At 38.4% G+C, this 18,386-nt stretch overlaps 1 protein-coding gene across 2 annotated transcripts in view; it reads right to left on the bottom strand.

The window, feature by feature from the left end:
- Window positions 1-5,658: 5,658 nt before the first annotated feature.
- The window catches only part of LOC106592811 (mucin-19), a 25,800-nt gene continuing 13,072 nt past the window's right edge, over window positions 5,659-18,386 (bottom strand). For both annotated transcript variants that reach the window (XM_045713770.1, XM_045713771.1), the window contains one exon: window positions 5,659-6,712. In XM_045713770.1, coding sequence (XP_045569726.1) covers window positions 6,665-6,712 — 48 coding nt within the window. In that variant the 3' untranslated portion in view covers window positions 5,659-6,664. The remainder of the gene's footprint in view (window positions 6,713-18,386) is intronic.

Raw genomic sequence — 18,386 nt, forward strand, 5'->3', positions numbered from 1 at the left:
CTAAATAGCTAGCCCGTGATGCCTGGGCTATGTACTTAGAATATTGCAAAATGTGCTTTCACCAAAAGCTATTTTAAAATCGGACATATCGAGTGCATAGAGGAGTTCTGTTTCTATAATTCTTAAAATAATTGTTATGCTTTTTGTGAACGTTTATCGTGAGTAATTTAGTAAATTGTTAGCAAATTCCCCGGAAGTTTGCGGGGGTATGCTAGTTCTGAACGTCACATGCTAATGTAAAAAGCTGTTTTTTGATATAAATATGAACTTGATTGAACAAAACATGCATGTATTGTATAACATAATGTCCTAGGTGTGTCATCTGATGAAGATCATCAAAGGTTAGTGCTGCATTTAGCTGTCTTCTGGGTTTTTGTGAGATTATATGCTAGCTTGAAAAATGGGTGTCTGATTATTTCTGGCTTGGTACTCTGCTGACATAATCTAATGTTTTGCTTTCGCTGTAAAGCCTTTTTGAAATCGGACAGTGTGGTTAGATAAAGGAGAGTCTTGTCTTTAAAATGCTGTGAAATAGTCATATGTTTGAAAAAATTGAAGTTTTTGTATTTTTTGAGGAATTTGTAATTCGCGCCACGCCTATCATTGGATATTGGAGCAGGTGTTCCGCTAGAGGAACGTCTAGATGTACTAGACCTCAGCTGAATCTGGTAATGAATGGTGTGGCTGTTGAACAAGTTGAGGAGACTAAATTACTTGACATTACTTTAGATTGGAAACTGTCATGGTCAAAACATATAGATTCAATGGTTGTAAAGATGGGGAGAGGTCTGGCAGTAATAAAGAGATGCTCTGCTTTTTTGACACCACACTCCAAAAAGCAAGTTCTGCAGGCTCTAGTTTTGTCTAATTTTGATTATTGTCCAGTCGTGTGGTCCAGTGCTGCAAGGAAAGACCTAGTTAAGCTGCAGCTGGCCCAGAACAGAGCGGCATGTTTTGCTCTTCATTGTAATCAGAGGGCTGACATAAATACTATGCCGCCAGTCTCTCTTGGCTAAGAGTTGTGGAGAGACTGACTGCATCACTTCTTCTTTTTATAAGAAACATTGTGATGAAAAGCCAAAATTGTTTGCATAGTCAACTTACACACAGCTCTGACACACACACTTACCCCACCAGACGTGCCACCAGGGGTCTTTTCACAGTCCCCAAATCCAGAACAAATTCAAGAAAGTGTACAGTATTATACAGAGCCCTTATTGCATGAAACTTCCTTACATCTCATATTGCTCAAATAAACATCAAACCTGGTTTAAAAAAAAACAGATAAATCAACACCTCACGGCACAACGCCTCTCCCCTATTTGACCTAGATAGTTTGTGTGTATGCATTGATATATATAGTGCCTTTTTTTAAATGTATGTAGTTCTGTCCTTGAGCTGTTCTTTTCTATTAATGTTCTGTAATATGTTTCATGTTTTGTGTGGAACCCCAGGAAGAGTAGCTGCTCCTTTTTGCAACAGCTAATGGGGATCCTACTAAAATACCAAAACACTATGTGTGGAGAAAAAAAGGCACAGGACACCGACATCAAAACCTCGTCCCAACTGTAAAGTATGGTGGAGGGAGCATCATGGTTTGGGGCTGCTTTGCTGCCTCAGGGACTGGACAGCTTGCTGTCATCGACGGAAAAAATGAATTCCCAAGTTTTATCAAGACATTTTGCAGGAGAATGTTAGGTAATCTTTCCTCTAACTGAAGCTCAACAGAAGTTGGGTGATGGAACAGGACAACGACCCAAAACACAGAAGTAAATCAACAATAGAATGGCTACAACAGAAGAAAATATGCATTCTGGAGTGGCCCAGTCAGAGAGTCCTGACCTCAACCCAATTGAGATGCTGTGGCATGACCTCAAGAGAGCAGTTCACACCAGACATCCCAAGAACATTGCTAAACTGAAACCGTTTTGTAAAGTGGAATGGTCCAAAATTCCCCCTGACCGTTTGGTTGAGAACGGTTGAAAAAGTTTGGTTGAGGTTATTGCTGCCAAAGGAGGGTCAACCAGTTATTAAATCCAAGGGATCACATACTTTTCCCACCCTGCACTGTGAATGTTTACACGGTGTGTTCAATAAAGACATGAATACTTATAATTGTTTGTGCGTTATTAGTTTAAGCAGACTGTGTTTGTCTATTGTTGTGACTTAGACGAAGATCAGATCAAATTTTATGACTAATTTATCCAGAAATCCAGGTATTTCCAAAGGGTTCACATACTTTTTCTTGCCACTATATTTTCTTAATTGTTGGACATAAAAGAATGGAATAACACCAGGAAATCGAAGTGATTTTTATTTAAGCAAATCTGTTCCCAAGTATTCCCCATGCGCAATAGGGAGATACGTGATCCTATACAAATGTAAGAAAGGTTTGAAATTATTATGTTTTGGTCAAACAGAAAAAAATATTGCCCTGTGGCTGAATCTAGTTGATTATACGGTAAGAATCAGTTATGATTGTAAACCGCTAGAGTTTTAAAATGACTTACAGTAAGAATCAGTTATGATTGTAAACCGCTAGAGTTTAAAAGGACTTACAGTAAGAATCAGTTATGATTGTAAACCGCTAGAGTTTTAAATGACTTACAGTAACAATCAGTTATGATTGTAAACCGCTAGAGTTTAAAATGACTTACAGTAAGAATCAGTTATGATTGTAAACCGCTAGAGTTTAAAAGGACTTACAGTAAGAATCAGTTATGATTGTAAACCGCTAGAGTTTTAAATGATTTACAGTAACAATCAGTTATGATTGTAAACCGCTAGAGTATAAAATGACTTACAGTAAGAATCAGTTATGATTGTAAACCGCTAGAGTTTAAAATGACTTACAGTAACAATCAGTTATGATTGTAAACCGCTAGAGTTTAAAATGACTTACAGTAAGAATCAGTTATGATTGTAAACCGCTAGAGTTTAAAATGATTTACAGTAACAATCAGTTATGATTGTAAACCAAAGGAGTTTTAATAAAGGCCTTACAGTAATTGCACTGACGTGTCATTTTATGTAACCTACTGAAATCATGATGCTTTTTAAACTGAAATTTGCACTTAGAATAACTGAACTGCCGTTGGATGTTTAGTTACATTGATAGCAATCTATGGAGCAAAACAGTCTAATGAGGTAACTTATATGTATCCCAGAGTCCCCCTTTACATCCTCCTCCTTTACAACCTCCTCCTTTACAACCTCCTCCTTTACAACCTCCCCCTTTACAACCTCCCCCTTTATCGCTAGGAAACAGTTAAGCTATGAAACCATCGGGAAACAGTTAAAGGCGGTAGCAGCGGCAGTACTGTGTCTGTGTGTTGGGAGGAGCTGGAGTTGTAGTGCGCGGCCCCGGGGAGGTGTCGGCGACGTCGCTAAGTGACGGGGTCGCGCTCCTGCACCCGCCGCCCGGCTAGAGGAATGAGTCCTGGGGGAGGGAGGGGGGGGGGGGGGAGGGAGGAGGGAGGGGGAGGGGGGAGGGGAGGGGGGGGGAGGAGGGAGGGGGAGGGAGGGAGGGGGAGGGATGGTGTGATGATTTACGTTTTACGAGCTCACAGTTATTCGGTTATTAGCAGCGTTCTGGTTCTAATAATAATAATACATTAATAGATGATTACATCGTAATTATTGGATTATATTATTATATAATAATCACATTATAACACATATATTACCATGTTACTATACATTATTATAGGATTATATTATAACGTGATTCTAATATAGCGTATGTATTGTTACACAGGCGATCAGCAAGTTGCTTAATAGGAGAGAATATATGCAGCACGGTAATTCACATCTGAATGTCATTTTCCCTTGGAAGGTGTGTGTGTGTGTGTGTGTGTGTGTGTGTGTGTGTGTGTGTGTGTGTGTGTGTGTGTGTGTGTGTGTGTCTGTGTGTGTTGTGTGTGTGTGTGTGTGTGTGTGTGTGTGTGTATGGTGTGTGTACGGTGTGTGTCTATCGTGTAGTGACCTTACGGTTTGCATTCAATGTCATCATATTCTGCAACCGTCTCCTAGCCTCCTGGTCTGTCTGGCAGGTCTAAATACAGAACACGGTTATTTACTGTGTGTGTTTACTGTGTGTGTGTGTTTACTGTGTGTGTTTACTGTGTGTGTTTACTGTGTGTGTTTACTGTGTGTGTTTACTGTGTGTGTGTGTTTACTGTGTGTGTTTACTGTGTGTGTTTACTGTGTGTGTGTGTTTACTGTGTGTGTTTACTGTGTGTGTGTGTGTGTGTGTGTGTGTGTTTACTGTGTGTGTGTGTTTACTGTGTGTGTTTACTGTGTGTGTGTGTGTGTGTGTGTGTGTGTTTACTGTGTGTGTGTGTGTGTGTGTGTTTACTGTGTGTGTTTACTGTGTGTGTTTACTGTGTGTGTGTTTACTGTGTGTGTTTACTGTGTGTGTTTACTGTGTGTGTGTGTGTTGTGTGTGTGTTTACTGTGTGTGTTTACTGTGTGTGTTTACTGTGTGTGTGTGTTTACTGTGTGTGTTTACTGTGTGTGTGTGTTTACTGTGTGTGTTTACTGTGTGTGTGTGTGTGTGTGTGTGTGTGTGTGTTTACTGTGTGTGTTTACTGTGTGTGTTTACTGTGTGTGTGTGTTTACTGTGTGTGTTTACTGTGTGTGTGTGTGTGTGTTTACTGTGTGTGTGTGTGTGTTTACTGTGTGTGTGTGTGTGTTTACTGTGTGTGTGTTTACTGTGTGTGTGTGTGTGTGTGTGTGTGTGTGTGTGTGTGTGTGTGTGTTTACTGTGTGTGTGTGTGTGTTTACTGTGTGTGTGTGTGTGTGTGTGTGTTTACTGTGTGTGTGTGTGTGTGTGTGTGTGTGTTTACTGTGTGTGTTTACTGTGTGTGTGTGTGTGTGTGTGTGTTTACTGTGTGTGTTTACTGTGTGTGTTTACCGTGTGTGTGTGTGTGTGTGTTTACTGTGTGTGTGTGTGTGTGTGTTTACTGTGTGTGTTTACTGTGTGTGTTTACTGTGTGTGTACTCTGTGTGTGTTCTCCATATAGCTTGGTATGAATTTAGCATTATGCTCAAATATAATTTTGCTTAAATCAAACCACGATTTCCTGTCCTAGCTGCCGTGTGTATACTGTGTGTGTGTGTGTGTGTGTGTGTGTGTGTGTGTGTGTGTGTGTGTGTGTGTGTGTGTGTGTGTGTGTGTGTGTGTGTTAGAGGATTCAGTAGAAAATGTCTGCAAAATAAATGAGGGGAGATGAGCCCGGAGCCCCTCCCACATTCTGGAACACAAGGCACAATTCCATTGTTATCTCTGTTGCCTAGTAACACAGGTCGTCATGGAGAGACGAGAGTCCTGATAGCTACACCATTACAGCAGAGAGAGAGGCAATGACAGGACCACACACACACACACACACACACACACACACACACACACACACACACACACACACACTACACACACTACACACACACACACACACACACACACACACACACACACACACACACACACACACACACATTTGCAGGATTGAAAACCCTAATGCTGACAAATGGCTGCATGATGCAACCAGCAGACATTCTGTGTTATAACAGTACTGCTCTACATATTCACCCCCCCACACACACACACACACACACACACACACACACACACACACACACACACACACACACACATTATTTAAAACCATTTTATTACTCGACACATGGAGGAATCACGACGTCAATATACAAACGTTTTGTAACCTTTCAAAAAACAAAACACGTTATAATCCATGCGACAGCCAGTTAGAGAGGAGGGGCGTATTCAACGAAAGGGTCCCAGCCAGTTAGAGAGGAGGGGCGTATTCAATGAAAGGGTCCCAGCCAGTTAGAGAGGAGGGGCGTATTCAATGAAAGGGTCCCAGCCAGTTAGAGAGGAGGGGCGTATTCAATGAAAGGGTCCCAGCCAGTTAGAGAGGAGGGGCGTATTCAATGAGGGGGTCAGCCAGTTAGAGAGGAGGGGCGTATTCAATGAAAGGGTCCCAGCCAGTTAGAGAGGAGGGGCGTATTCAACGAAAAGGGTCCCAAACAGCATCCTATTCCCTCCACAGTGCACTACATTCAAAGTAATGCACTATATAGCGTAAGTATAACGCACTACATAATACAGTATATGTAAAATTCAAACGTTACAGGGAACAAGGTGCCATTTGAACACACAAACTTAAATGTTTTCCCGGAAACGTTCAGTGACAGCTCCAGTCGGGTTTGTAGTTGTAAACGTCAGAACATGAGAGGAACTTCCTGGGTTCTAAAGGTTTTCTGCTCCACTGCAAGTGATGTACTGCATGTCCTAAAAACACATCGGACTAACTGGGCTAAATTGAGGAAGAGTCAGAATATTTTTTTATTTTTTTGTGTGTGTGTGTGTGTGTGTGTGTGTGTGTGTGAAAGGAGGTAGAGAGTATAGAGACAGAATCTCGGGCCCCATCACGACATCACTGACTGGGGGAAGGGGAAGGGGGGGGGAGGCAGTTCTATAGACTCTATTTCTATGGTAAGAGAGGAACCAGTCACGAGGTGAAGAACTGAAACAAGTTACTAGTTATAGACTAGTTATAGACTAGTTATAGACTAGTTATAGAGTAGCAGTAGTTATCCTTTTCACATCTTCAGCTTTTCAAGAGTTGTTGTTCGACCTCTAGAAGAACCATCTGAAAGCTTCTCCACTGGGCACCGAGGGAGGACTCTGAGGAGAGAAGGAAACACACTGTTAGAATACTGACCAGTGGGAATGGAGAATGGACTGTTATAATACTGACCAGTGGGAATAGAGACTGGACTGTTACAATACTGACCAGTGGGAATAGAGACTGGACTGTTATAATACTGACCAGTGGGAATAGAGAATGGACTGTTATAATACTGACCAGTGGGAATGGAGACTGGACTGTTATAATACTGACCAGTGGGAATAGAGACTGGACTGTTATAATACTGACCAGTGGGAATGGAGACTGGACTGTTAGAATACTGACCACTGGGAATAGAGACTGGACTGTTATAATACTGACCAGTGGGAATAGAGACTGGACTGTTATAATACTGACCAGTGGGAATGGAGAATGGACTGTTATAATACTGACCAGTGGGAATAGAGACTGGACTGTTATAATACTGACCAGTGGGAATAGAGACTGGACTGTTATAATACTGACCAGTGGGAATAGAGAATGGACTGTTATAATACTGACCAGTGGGAATAGAGACTGGACTGTTATAATACTGACCAGTGGGAATAGAGAATGGACTGTTATAATACTGACCAGTGGGAATAGAGACTGGACTGTTATAATACTGACCAGTGGGAATGGAGAATGGACTGTTATAATACTGACCAGTGGGAATGGAGACTGGACTGTTATAATACTGACCAGTGGGAATAGAGAATGGACTGTTATAATACTGACCAGTGGGAATAGAGACTGGACTGTTATAATACTGACCAGTGGGAATGGAGACTGGACTGTTATAATACTGACCAGTGGGAATAGAGAATGGACTGTTATAATACTGACCAGTGGGAATGGAGACTGGACTGTTATAATACTGACCAGTGGGAATAGAGAATGGACTGTTATAATACTGACCAGTGGGAATAGAGACTGGACTGTTATAATACTGACCAGTGGGAATGGAGAATGGACTGTTATAATACTGACCAGTGGGAATGGAGACTGGACTGTTATAATACTGACCAGTGGGAATAGAGAATGGACTGTTATAATACTGACCAGTGGGAATAGAGAATGGACTGTTATAATACTGACCAGTGGGAATAGAGAATGGACTGTTATAATACTGACCAGTGGGAATAGAGACTGGACTGTTATAATACTGACCAGTGGGAATAGAGAATGGACTGTTATAATACTGACCAGTGGGAATGGAGAATGGACTGTTATAATACTGACCAGTGGGAATGGAGACTGGACTGTTATAATACTGACCAGTGGGAATAGAGAATGGACTGTTATAATACTGACCAGTGGGAATAGAGACTGGACTGTTATAATACTGACCAGTGGGAATAGAGAATGGACTGTTAGAATACTGACCAGTGGGAATAGAGACTGGACTGTTATAATACTGACCAGTGGGAATGGAGAATGGACTGTTATAATACTGACCAGTGGGAATGGAGACTGGACTGTTACAGTACTGACCAGTGGGAATGGAGACTGGACTGTTATAATACTGAGCAGTGGTATTTATTAGGATCCCCCACTAGCTGTGATAATTGCAGCTACTCTTCCCGGGGTCCACAAAGAACATGAAACATGCCACATAATACAGAACGTTGATAGACTTGAACAGCTCAAGGACAGAACTACCTACAATTGAAAACAGCACACGTAGCACACATAGCCTACATATCAATACGTACACACAAAATATCTAGGTCAAACAAAGGAGAGGTTTTGATTTATCTGTTGTTTTCTTTAAAAAAACAGGTTTGCTGTTCATTTGAGCAATATGAGATGGAATGTAGTTCCACGCTATAATGGCTCTGTATAATACTGTACGCTTTCTTGAATTTGTTCTGGATTTAGGGACTGTGAAAAGACCCCTGGTGGCACGTCTGGTGGATTAAGTGTGTTTGTCACATTAATGTTTTTTTTATAAAAAAGGAGAAGTGATGTAGTCAGTCTCTCCTCAACTCTTAGCCAAGAATGACTGGCATGCATAGTATTTATACACTATATATACAAAAGTACTGTACTGTATGTGGACGCACCCTTCACATGAGTAGATTCTGCTATATCAGCCACACCCATTGCTAACAGGTGTATAGCACACCGCCATGCAATCTCCATAGACAAACATTGCCAGTAGAATGGCCCATACTGAAAGAGCTCAGTGACATTCAACGTGGCACCGTCATAGGATGCCACCTTTCCAACAATTCAGTTTGTCAAATTTCTGCCCTGCTAGAGATGCCCCCAGTCAACTTTAAGTGCTGTTATTGTGAAGTGGAAACGTCTAGCAACAACAATGGCTCAGCCGCGAAGTGGTAGGCCACACAAACTCACAGAACGGGTCTGCCAAGTGCTGAAGCGCGTAGTGCGTAAAAATGGTCTGTCCTCAGTTGTAACCCTCACTATCGAGTTCCAAACTGCCTCTGGAAGCAACGTCAGCACAAGAACTGTTCGTCTGGAGCTTCATGAAATATGTTTCCATAGCCGAGCAGCCGCACACAAGCCTAAGATCACCATGCTCAATGCCAAGCGTCGGCTGGAGCGGTGTAAAGCTCGTCGCCATTGGAGCAATGGGAATACGTTCTCTGAAGTGATGAATCACGCTTCACCATCTGGCAGTCGGACGGATGAATTTGGTATTGGCGTATGTGAGGAGAACGCTACCTGCCCCAATGCATAGTGCCAACTGTAAAGTTTGGTGGAGGAGGAATAATGTTCTGGGGCTGTTTTTCATGGTTCGGGCCCCTTAGTTCCAGTGAAGGGAAATCTTAACGCTACATCATACAATGACATTCTAGCCAATTCTGCACTTTCTAGCAACCATTTGGGGAAGGCCCTTTCCTGTTTCAGAATGTGCACAAAGCAAGATCAGAGTGGAAGAACTTGACTGGCCCGCACAGACCCCTGAACTCAACCCCATCGAACACGTTTGGGATGAATTGGGATGCCGACTGCGAGACAGGCCTAATTTCCTGTCCCCGTAGCAATGTTCCAACATCTAGTGGAGAGGCTGTTATAGCATCAAAGGGGGGACCAACTCCATATTAATGCCCATGATTTTGGAATGAGATGTTCGACGAGCAGGTGTCCACATACTTTTGGTTATGTAGTGTATTACCCCTCTCATTACAATGAAGAGCAAGACGTGCCACTCTGTTCTGGGCCAGCTGCAGCTTAACTAGTTACTTCTTAGCAGCACTTGACCACATGACTGGACAATAATTAAGATAAGATAAAACTAGAGCCTGCAGAACATCTCTTTATTACGGCCAGACCACTCCCCATCTTTACAACCATTCAATCCATATGTTTTGAAAATGATAGTTGACGATCTAAGGTAACACCAGGTAATTTAGTCTCCTCAACAGCCACACCATTCATTACCAGATTCCCCTGAGGTCCTAGTGGTCTAGGGAATGATTTGTACCAAATACAAATGCTCTTAGTTTTAGAGATGTTCCGGACCAGTTTATTACTGACCAACCTTTCCTAAAGGCTTTGTTTAATGCCAGTGGCAGGTCATTTGTAAAAAAAAAATAGATAAACGTATAGGGCATAGACAGCTGCCCTGTGGTACACCACACTTCACATTTGACATGGGAGAAACTTCCATTAAAGGAAACCCTCTAAGTTCTATTAGATAGATAGCTCTGAATCCGCAATATGGCAGAGGTTGAAAAGCCATAACACATACGTTTTCTTAACGACAGGTTATGGTCAACAGTATCAAAAGGCTGAACTAAAATCTAACAGTACAGCTCCCACAATCTTCTTACCTGGATAAAGCACTAAATAATCTTCAGTTATAGCTAAACACTGCAGCTAGAATTTTGACTACAACCAAAAAATGTGATCATATTACTCCCATGCTTGCCTCTCTACACTGGCTTCCTGTAAAGCAGTGGTCGCCAACCAGCCGATCGCGATCAAGGCATGCCTAGTCGATCACCAAATATTTCTGTAGAAAAGCCAACGAACGATAAAGGCATGCGCTCCTTTTTTAAAATTGTGTTGAGCTGTTGCCGGTAGGTGGTGCACTTGATTCAAAAGTTCTGCGCACCGGGTGGGCAGAGTGTTCCCATGAGACAAACTCAACCTACCCGGCGGACCGGCAAGCCTGTGACTAAATCGAGTGCACCTACTGCGCAGCCCAATCGGATAGCTCAAATCACGGTGGCTACAGAGCTTCCATGACTCTGACCACAGCCAAGTTTAATAGGCTACTAGCCTACGTAAGATTTAGTAACTTTTAACCATGACCACAGAGTCACTGTTTTTATTCAACACTATTACAAAACGCGCTTCACAGGAACAACATGAATTTGTGCATGAGGCAGATGTGGTGCCATCAGGTGGAAGATGGTGTCCCATCTCTCTGATCAGTCTCACCAGAGGAAAGGAAGGAAAGAGCAAGGACCATGAGAGGCGGTTGGGAACAATCCTTTCGAACGGTTATCCAACTCGCAATTCCAATGTTGGAAACTCTGGCATCTTTCTAGAGCTCTGACTTTTCGACCTGAAGATCACTGACGTTGGGATTTGATCTCGTTGACCATCATGTGCAGGTACCATCAGTCCAGTAAAATAAAAAAGGAAAGTATTTAAATTCATCACAGAGCTCCACAGTGCCTCGCTAAACCAACTGATCTATTTTGTTATCAAAGCTCGAGTTTTGAAATAGAATATGGTCTGATTAACAATATTGGCAGGCCAATAATATAGCCAATATGCTGTGATAATGTATTAGGCCTACTGCCCAAACCTCATTCCTACCAAACTGTTTGTTTGAGATTAATGTAAAAAAACACAATCTGAGCAGCAGATCTCAGCTTGCTTTTTGACTGCGAAAGTGATCTTGACACAGAAAAGGTTGGTGACCACTGCTGTAAAGGCTAGGGCTGATTTCAAGGTTTTACTGCTAACCTACAAAGCATTACATAGGCTTGTTCCTACCAATCTCTCCAATTTGGTCCTGCCGTACATACCTACACATACGCTACGGTTACAAGACGCAGGCCTCCTTACTGTCCCTAGAATTTCTAAGCAAACAGCTGGAGGCAGGGCTTTCTCCTATAGAGCTCTATTTTTATGGAATGGTCTGCCTATCCATGTGAGAGACAGACTCGGTCTCGTCCTTTAAGTCTTTACTGAAGACTCATCTCTTCAGTAGGTCCTATGATTGAGTGTAGTCTGGCGTACCGGTGTGAAGGTGAACGGAAAGGCACTGGAGCAACGAACTGCCCTGTGACCATGACTCAGGATTACCTGGCCTGATGACTCCTTGCTGTCCCCAGTCCACCTGGTTGTGCTGCTGCTCCAGTTTCAACTGTTCTGCCTGCGGCTATGGAACCCTGACCTGTTCACCGGACGTTACTACCTTGTCCCGGACCTGCTGTTTTCAACTCTCTCGCTCTACTGCATCTGCTGTCTGTAATTCTGAATGCTCGGCTATGAAAAGCCAATTGACTGAGGTGCTGACTTGTTGCACCCTCTACAACCACTGTGATTATTATTATTATTAGACCCTGCTGGTCATCTATGAACATTTGAACATCTAGGCCATGTACTGTTATAATCTCCACCCAGCACAGCCAGAAGAGGACTGGCCACCCCTCATAGCCTGGTTCCTCTCTAGGTTTCTTCCTAGGTTCCTGCCTTTCTAGGGAGTTTTTCCTAGCCACTGTGCTTCTAAATCTGTATTGCTTGCTGTTTGGGATTTTAGGCTGGGTTTCTGTATAGTTTCTGTGACACCGGCTGATGTAAAAAAGGGCTTTAAAAATAAATTTGATTGATTGATCTCATTATCAATTTATTTCAACCTATCATCAGTCATTTGTGTCAGTGCAGTACATGTTGAGTGCCCTTCTCTATAAGAATGCTGAAAGTCTGTTGTTTATTTGTTGACAGAGAAATAGCATTGTATTTGGTCAAACAGTATGTTTTCCAACGGTTTGCTAAGAGCTGGCAGCAAGCTGATAGGTCTGCTGTTAGAACCAGTAAAGGCCTCTTTTACTACTCTTGGGTAAAGCAATGACTTTGGCTTCCCTCCAGGCCTGAGGATAAACCCTTTCCTCTAGGCTCAGATGAAAGATGTGACAGACAGGAGTGGCTATCGAGTCAGCTACAATCCTCAGTAGCTTTCCGACTAAGTTGTCAATGCCAGGAGGTTTTGTCATTATTGATCGATAACATTTTTTTTACACCTCTCTCATGAGAACTTTGCAAAAATCCAATTTATAATGCTTTTCTTTCATTATCTGTTTTTTTTTATGCATGAACGCAATGGCGCAATGTCTAGTGTTCTATACCACATATTATAATGTCTAGTGTTCTATACCACATAATGTCTAGTGTTCTATACCACATATTATAATGTCTAGTGTTCTATACCACATATTATAATGTCTAGTGTTCTATACCACATAATGTCTAGTGTTCTATACCACATATTATAATTTCTAGTGTTCTATACCACATATTATAATGTCTAGTGTTCTACACCACATAATGTCTAGTGTTCTACACCACATATTATAATGTCTAGTGTTCTATACCACATATTATAATGTCTAGTGTTCTATACCACATAATGTCTAGTGTTCTATACCACATAATGTCTAGTGTTCTACACCACATATTATAATGTCTAGTGTTCTATACCACAAATAATGTCTAGTGTTCTATACCACATATTATAATGTCTAGTGTTCTATACCACATAATGTCTAGTGTTCTATACCACATATTATAATGTCTAGTGTTCTATACCACATAATGTCTAGTGTTCTATACCACATATTATAATGTCTAGTGTTCTATACCACATAATGTCTAGTGTTCTATACCACATATTATAATGTCTAGTGTTCTATACCACATATTATAATGTCTAGTGTTCTATACCACATATTATAATGTCTAGTGTTCTATACCACATAATGTCTAGTGTTCTATACCACATATTATAATGTCTAGTGTTCTATACCACATATTATAATGTCTAGTGTTCTATACCACATATTATAATGTCTAGTGTTCTATACCACATAATGTCTAGTGTTCTATACCACATATTATAATGTCTAGTGTTCTATACCACATATTATAATGTCTAGTGTTCTATACCACATAATGTCTAGTGTTCTATACCACATATTATAATTTCTAGTGTTCTATACCACATATTATAATGTCTAGTGTTCTATACCACATAATGTCTAGTGTTCTACACCACATATTATAATGTCTAGTGTTCTATACCACATATTATAATGTCTAGTGTTCTATACCACATATTATAATGTCTAGTGTTCTATACCACATATTATAATGTCTAGTGTTCTATACCACATATTATAATGTCTAGTGTTCTATACCACATAATGTCTAGTGTTCTATACCACATATTATAATGTCTAGTGTTCTATACCACATAATGTCTAGTGTTCTATACCACATATTATAATGTCTAGTGTTCTATACCACATATTATAATGTCTAGTGTTCTATACCACATATTATAATGTCTAGTGTTCTATACCACATAATGTCTAGTGTTCTATACCACATATTATAATGTCTAGTGTTCTATACCACATATTATAATGTCTAGTGTTCTATACCACATATTATAATGTCTAGTGTTCTATACCACATAATGTCTAGTGTTCTATACCACATAATGTCTAGTGTTCTATACCACATATTATAATGTCTAGTGTTCTATACCACATATTATAATGTCTAGTGTTCTATACCACATAATGTCTAGTGTTCTAGACCACATATTATAATGTCTAGTGTTCTATACCACATATTATAATGTCTAGTGTTCTATACCACATATTATAATGTCTAGTGTTCTATACCACATATTATAATGTCTAGTGTTCTATACCACATAATGTCTAGTGTTCTATACCACATAATGTCTAGTGTTCTATACCACATATTATAATGTCTAGTGTTCTATACCACATATTATAATGTCTAGTGTTCTATACCACATATTATAATGTCTAGTGTTCTATACCACATATTATAATGTCTAGTGTTCTATACCACATATTATAATGTCTAGTGTTCTATACCACATATTATAATGTCTAGTGTTCTATACCACATATTATAATGTCTAGTGTTCTATACCACATAATGTCTAGTGTTCTATACCACATATTATAATGTCTAGTGTTCTATACCACATAATGTCTAGTGTTCTATACCACATATTATAATGTCTAGTGTTCTATACCACATATTATAATGTCTAGTGTTCTATACCACATATTATAATGTCTAGTGTTCTATACCACATATTATAATGTCTAGTGTTCTATACCACTATATAATGTCTAGTGTTCTATACCACATATTATAATGTCTAGTGTTCTATACCACATATTATAATGTCTAGTGTTCTATACCACATATTATAATGTCTAGTGTTCTATACCACATAATGTCTAGTGTTCTATACCACATAATAATGTCTAGTGTTCTATACCACATATTATAATGTCTAGTGTTCTATACCACATATTATAATGTCTAGTGTTCTATACCACATAATGTCTAGTGTTCTATACCACATATTATAATGTCTAGTGTTCTATACCACATATTATAATGTCTAGTGTTCTATACCACATATTATAATGTCTAGTGTTCTATACCACATATTATAATGTCTAGTGTTCTATACCACATATATAATGTCTAGTGTTCTATACCACATATTATAATGTCTAGTGTTCTATACCACATATTATAATGTCTAGTGTTCTATACCACATATTATAATGTCTAGTGTTCTATACCACATATTATAATGTCTAGTGTTCTATACCACTATAATGTCTAGTGTTCTATACCACATATTATAATGTCTAGTGTTCTATACCACATATTATAATGTCTAGTGTTCTATACCACATATTATAATGTCTAGTGTTCTATACCACATATTATAATGTCTAGTGTTCTATACCACATATTATAATGTCTAGTGTTCTATACCACATATAATGTCTAGTGTTCTATACCACATATTATAATGTCTAGTGTTCTATACCACATATATAATGTCTAGTGTTCTATACCACATATTATAATGTCTAGTGTTCTATACCACATATAATGTCTAGTGTTCTATACCACATATTATAATGTCTAGTGTTCTATACCACATATTATAATGTCTAGTGTTCTATACCACATATTATAATGTCTAGTGTTCTATACCACATATTATAATGTCTAGTGTTCTATACCACTATAATGTCTAGTGTTCTATACCACATATTATAATGTCTAGTGTTCTATACCACATATTATAATGTCTAGTGTTCTATACCACATATTATAATGTCTAGTGTTCTATACCACATAATGTCTAGTGTTCTATACCACATATTATAATGTCTAGTGTTCTATACCACATATATAATGTCTAGTGTTCTATACCACATATAATGTCTAGTGTTCTATACCACATATTATAATGTCTAGTGTTCTATACCACATATTATAATGTCTAGTGTTCTATACCACATAATGTCTAGTGTTCTATACCACATATTATAATGTCTAGTGTTCTATACCACATTTATAATGTCTAGTGTTCTATACCACATATTATAATGTCTAGTGTTCTATACCACTATAATGTCTAGTGTTCTATACCACATATTATAATGTCTAGTGTTCTATACCACATATTATAATGTCTAGTGTTCTATACCACATATTATAATGTCTAGTGTTCTATACCACATATTATAATGTCTAGTGTTCTATACCACTATAATGTCTAGTGTTCTATACCACATATTATAATGTCTAGTGTTCTATACCACATATTATAATGTCTAGTGTTCTATACCACATATTATAATGTCTAGTGTTCTATACCACTAATAATGTCTAGTGTTCTATACCACATATAATGTCTAGTGTTCTATACCACATATTATAATGTCTAGTGTTCTATACCACATATTATAATGTCTAGTGTTCTATACCACATATTATAATGTCTAGTGTTCTATACCACATATTATAATGTCTAGTGTTCTATACCACAATAATGTCTAGTGTTCTATACCACATATTATAATGTCTAGTGTTCTATACCACATATTATAATGTCTAGTGTTCTATACCACATATTATAATGTCTAGTGTTCTATACCACATATTATAATGTCTAGTGTTCTATACCACATATTATAATGTCTAGTGTTCTATACCACATAATGTCTAGTGTTCTATACCACATATTATAATGTCTAGTGTTCTATACCACATAATGTCTAGTGTTCTACACCACATATTATAATGTCTAGTGTTCTATACCACATATTATAATGTCTAGTGTTCTATACCACATATTATAATGTCTAGTGTTCTATACCACATATTATAATGTCTAGTGTTCTATACCACATATTATAATGTCTAGTGTTCTATACCACATAATGTCTAGTGTTCTAGACCACATATTATAATGTCTAGTGTTCTATACCACATATTATAATGTCTAGTGTTCTATACCACATATTATAATGTCTAGTGTTCTATACCACATATTATAATGTCTAGTGTTCTATACCACATATTATAATGTCTAGTGTTCTATACCACATATTATAATGTCTAGTGTTCTATACCACATATTATAATGTCTAGTGTTCTATACCACATATTATAATGTCTAGTGTTCTATACCACATATTATAATGTCTAGTGTTCTATACCACATATTATAATGTCTAGTGTTCTATACCACATATTATAATGTCTAGTGTTCTATACCACATATTATAATGTCTAGTGTTCTATACCACATAATGTCTAGTGTTCTATACCACATATTATAATGTCTAGTGTTCTATACCACATATTATAATGTCTAGTGTTCTATACCACATATTATAATGTCTAGTGTTCTAGACCACATATTATAATGTCTAGTGTTCTATACCACATATTATAATGTCTAGTGTTCTATACCACATATTATAATGTCTAGTGTTCTATACCACATAATAATGTCTAGTGTTCTATACCACATATTATAATGTCTAGTGTTCTAGACCACATATTATAATGTCTAGTGTTCTATACCACATATTATAATGTCTAGTGTTCTAGACCACATATTATAATGTCTAGTGTTCTATACCACATATTATAATGTCAGTGTTCTATACCACATAATGTCTAGTGTTCTATACCACATATTATAATGTCTAGTGTTCTATACCACATATTATAATGTCTAGTGTTCTATACCACATATTATAATGTCTAGTGTTCTATACCACATATTATAATGTCTAGTGTTCTATACCACATATTATAATGTCTAGTGTTATATACCACATATTATAATGTCTAGTGTTCTATACCACATAATGTCTAGTGTTCTATACCACATATTATAATGTCTAGTGTTCTATACCACATATTATAATGTCTAGTGTTCTATACCACATATTATAATGTCTAGTGTTCTATACCACATAATGTCTAGTGTTCTATACCACATAATGTCTAGTGTTCTATACCACATATTATAATGTCTAGTGTTCTATACCACATATTATAATGTCTAGTGTTCTATACCACATATTATAATGTCTAGTGTTCTATACCACATAT

Source organism: Salmo salar, unplaced genomic scaffold, assembly GCF_905237065.1.
Source record: "Salmo salar unplaced genomic scaffold, Ssal_v3.1, whole genome shotgun sequence".
Lineage (NCBI taxonomy): Eukaryota > Metazoa > Chordata > Actinopteri > Salmoniformes > Salmonidae > Salmo > Salmo salar.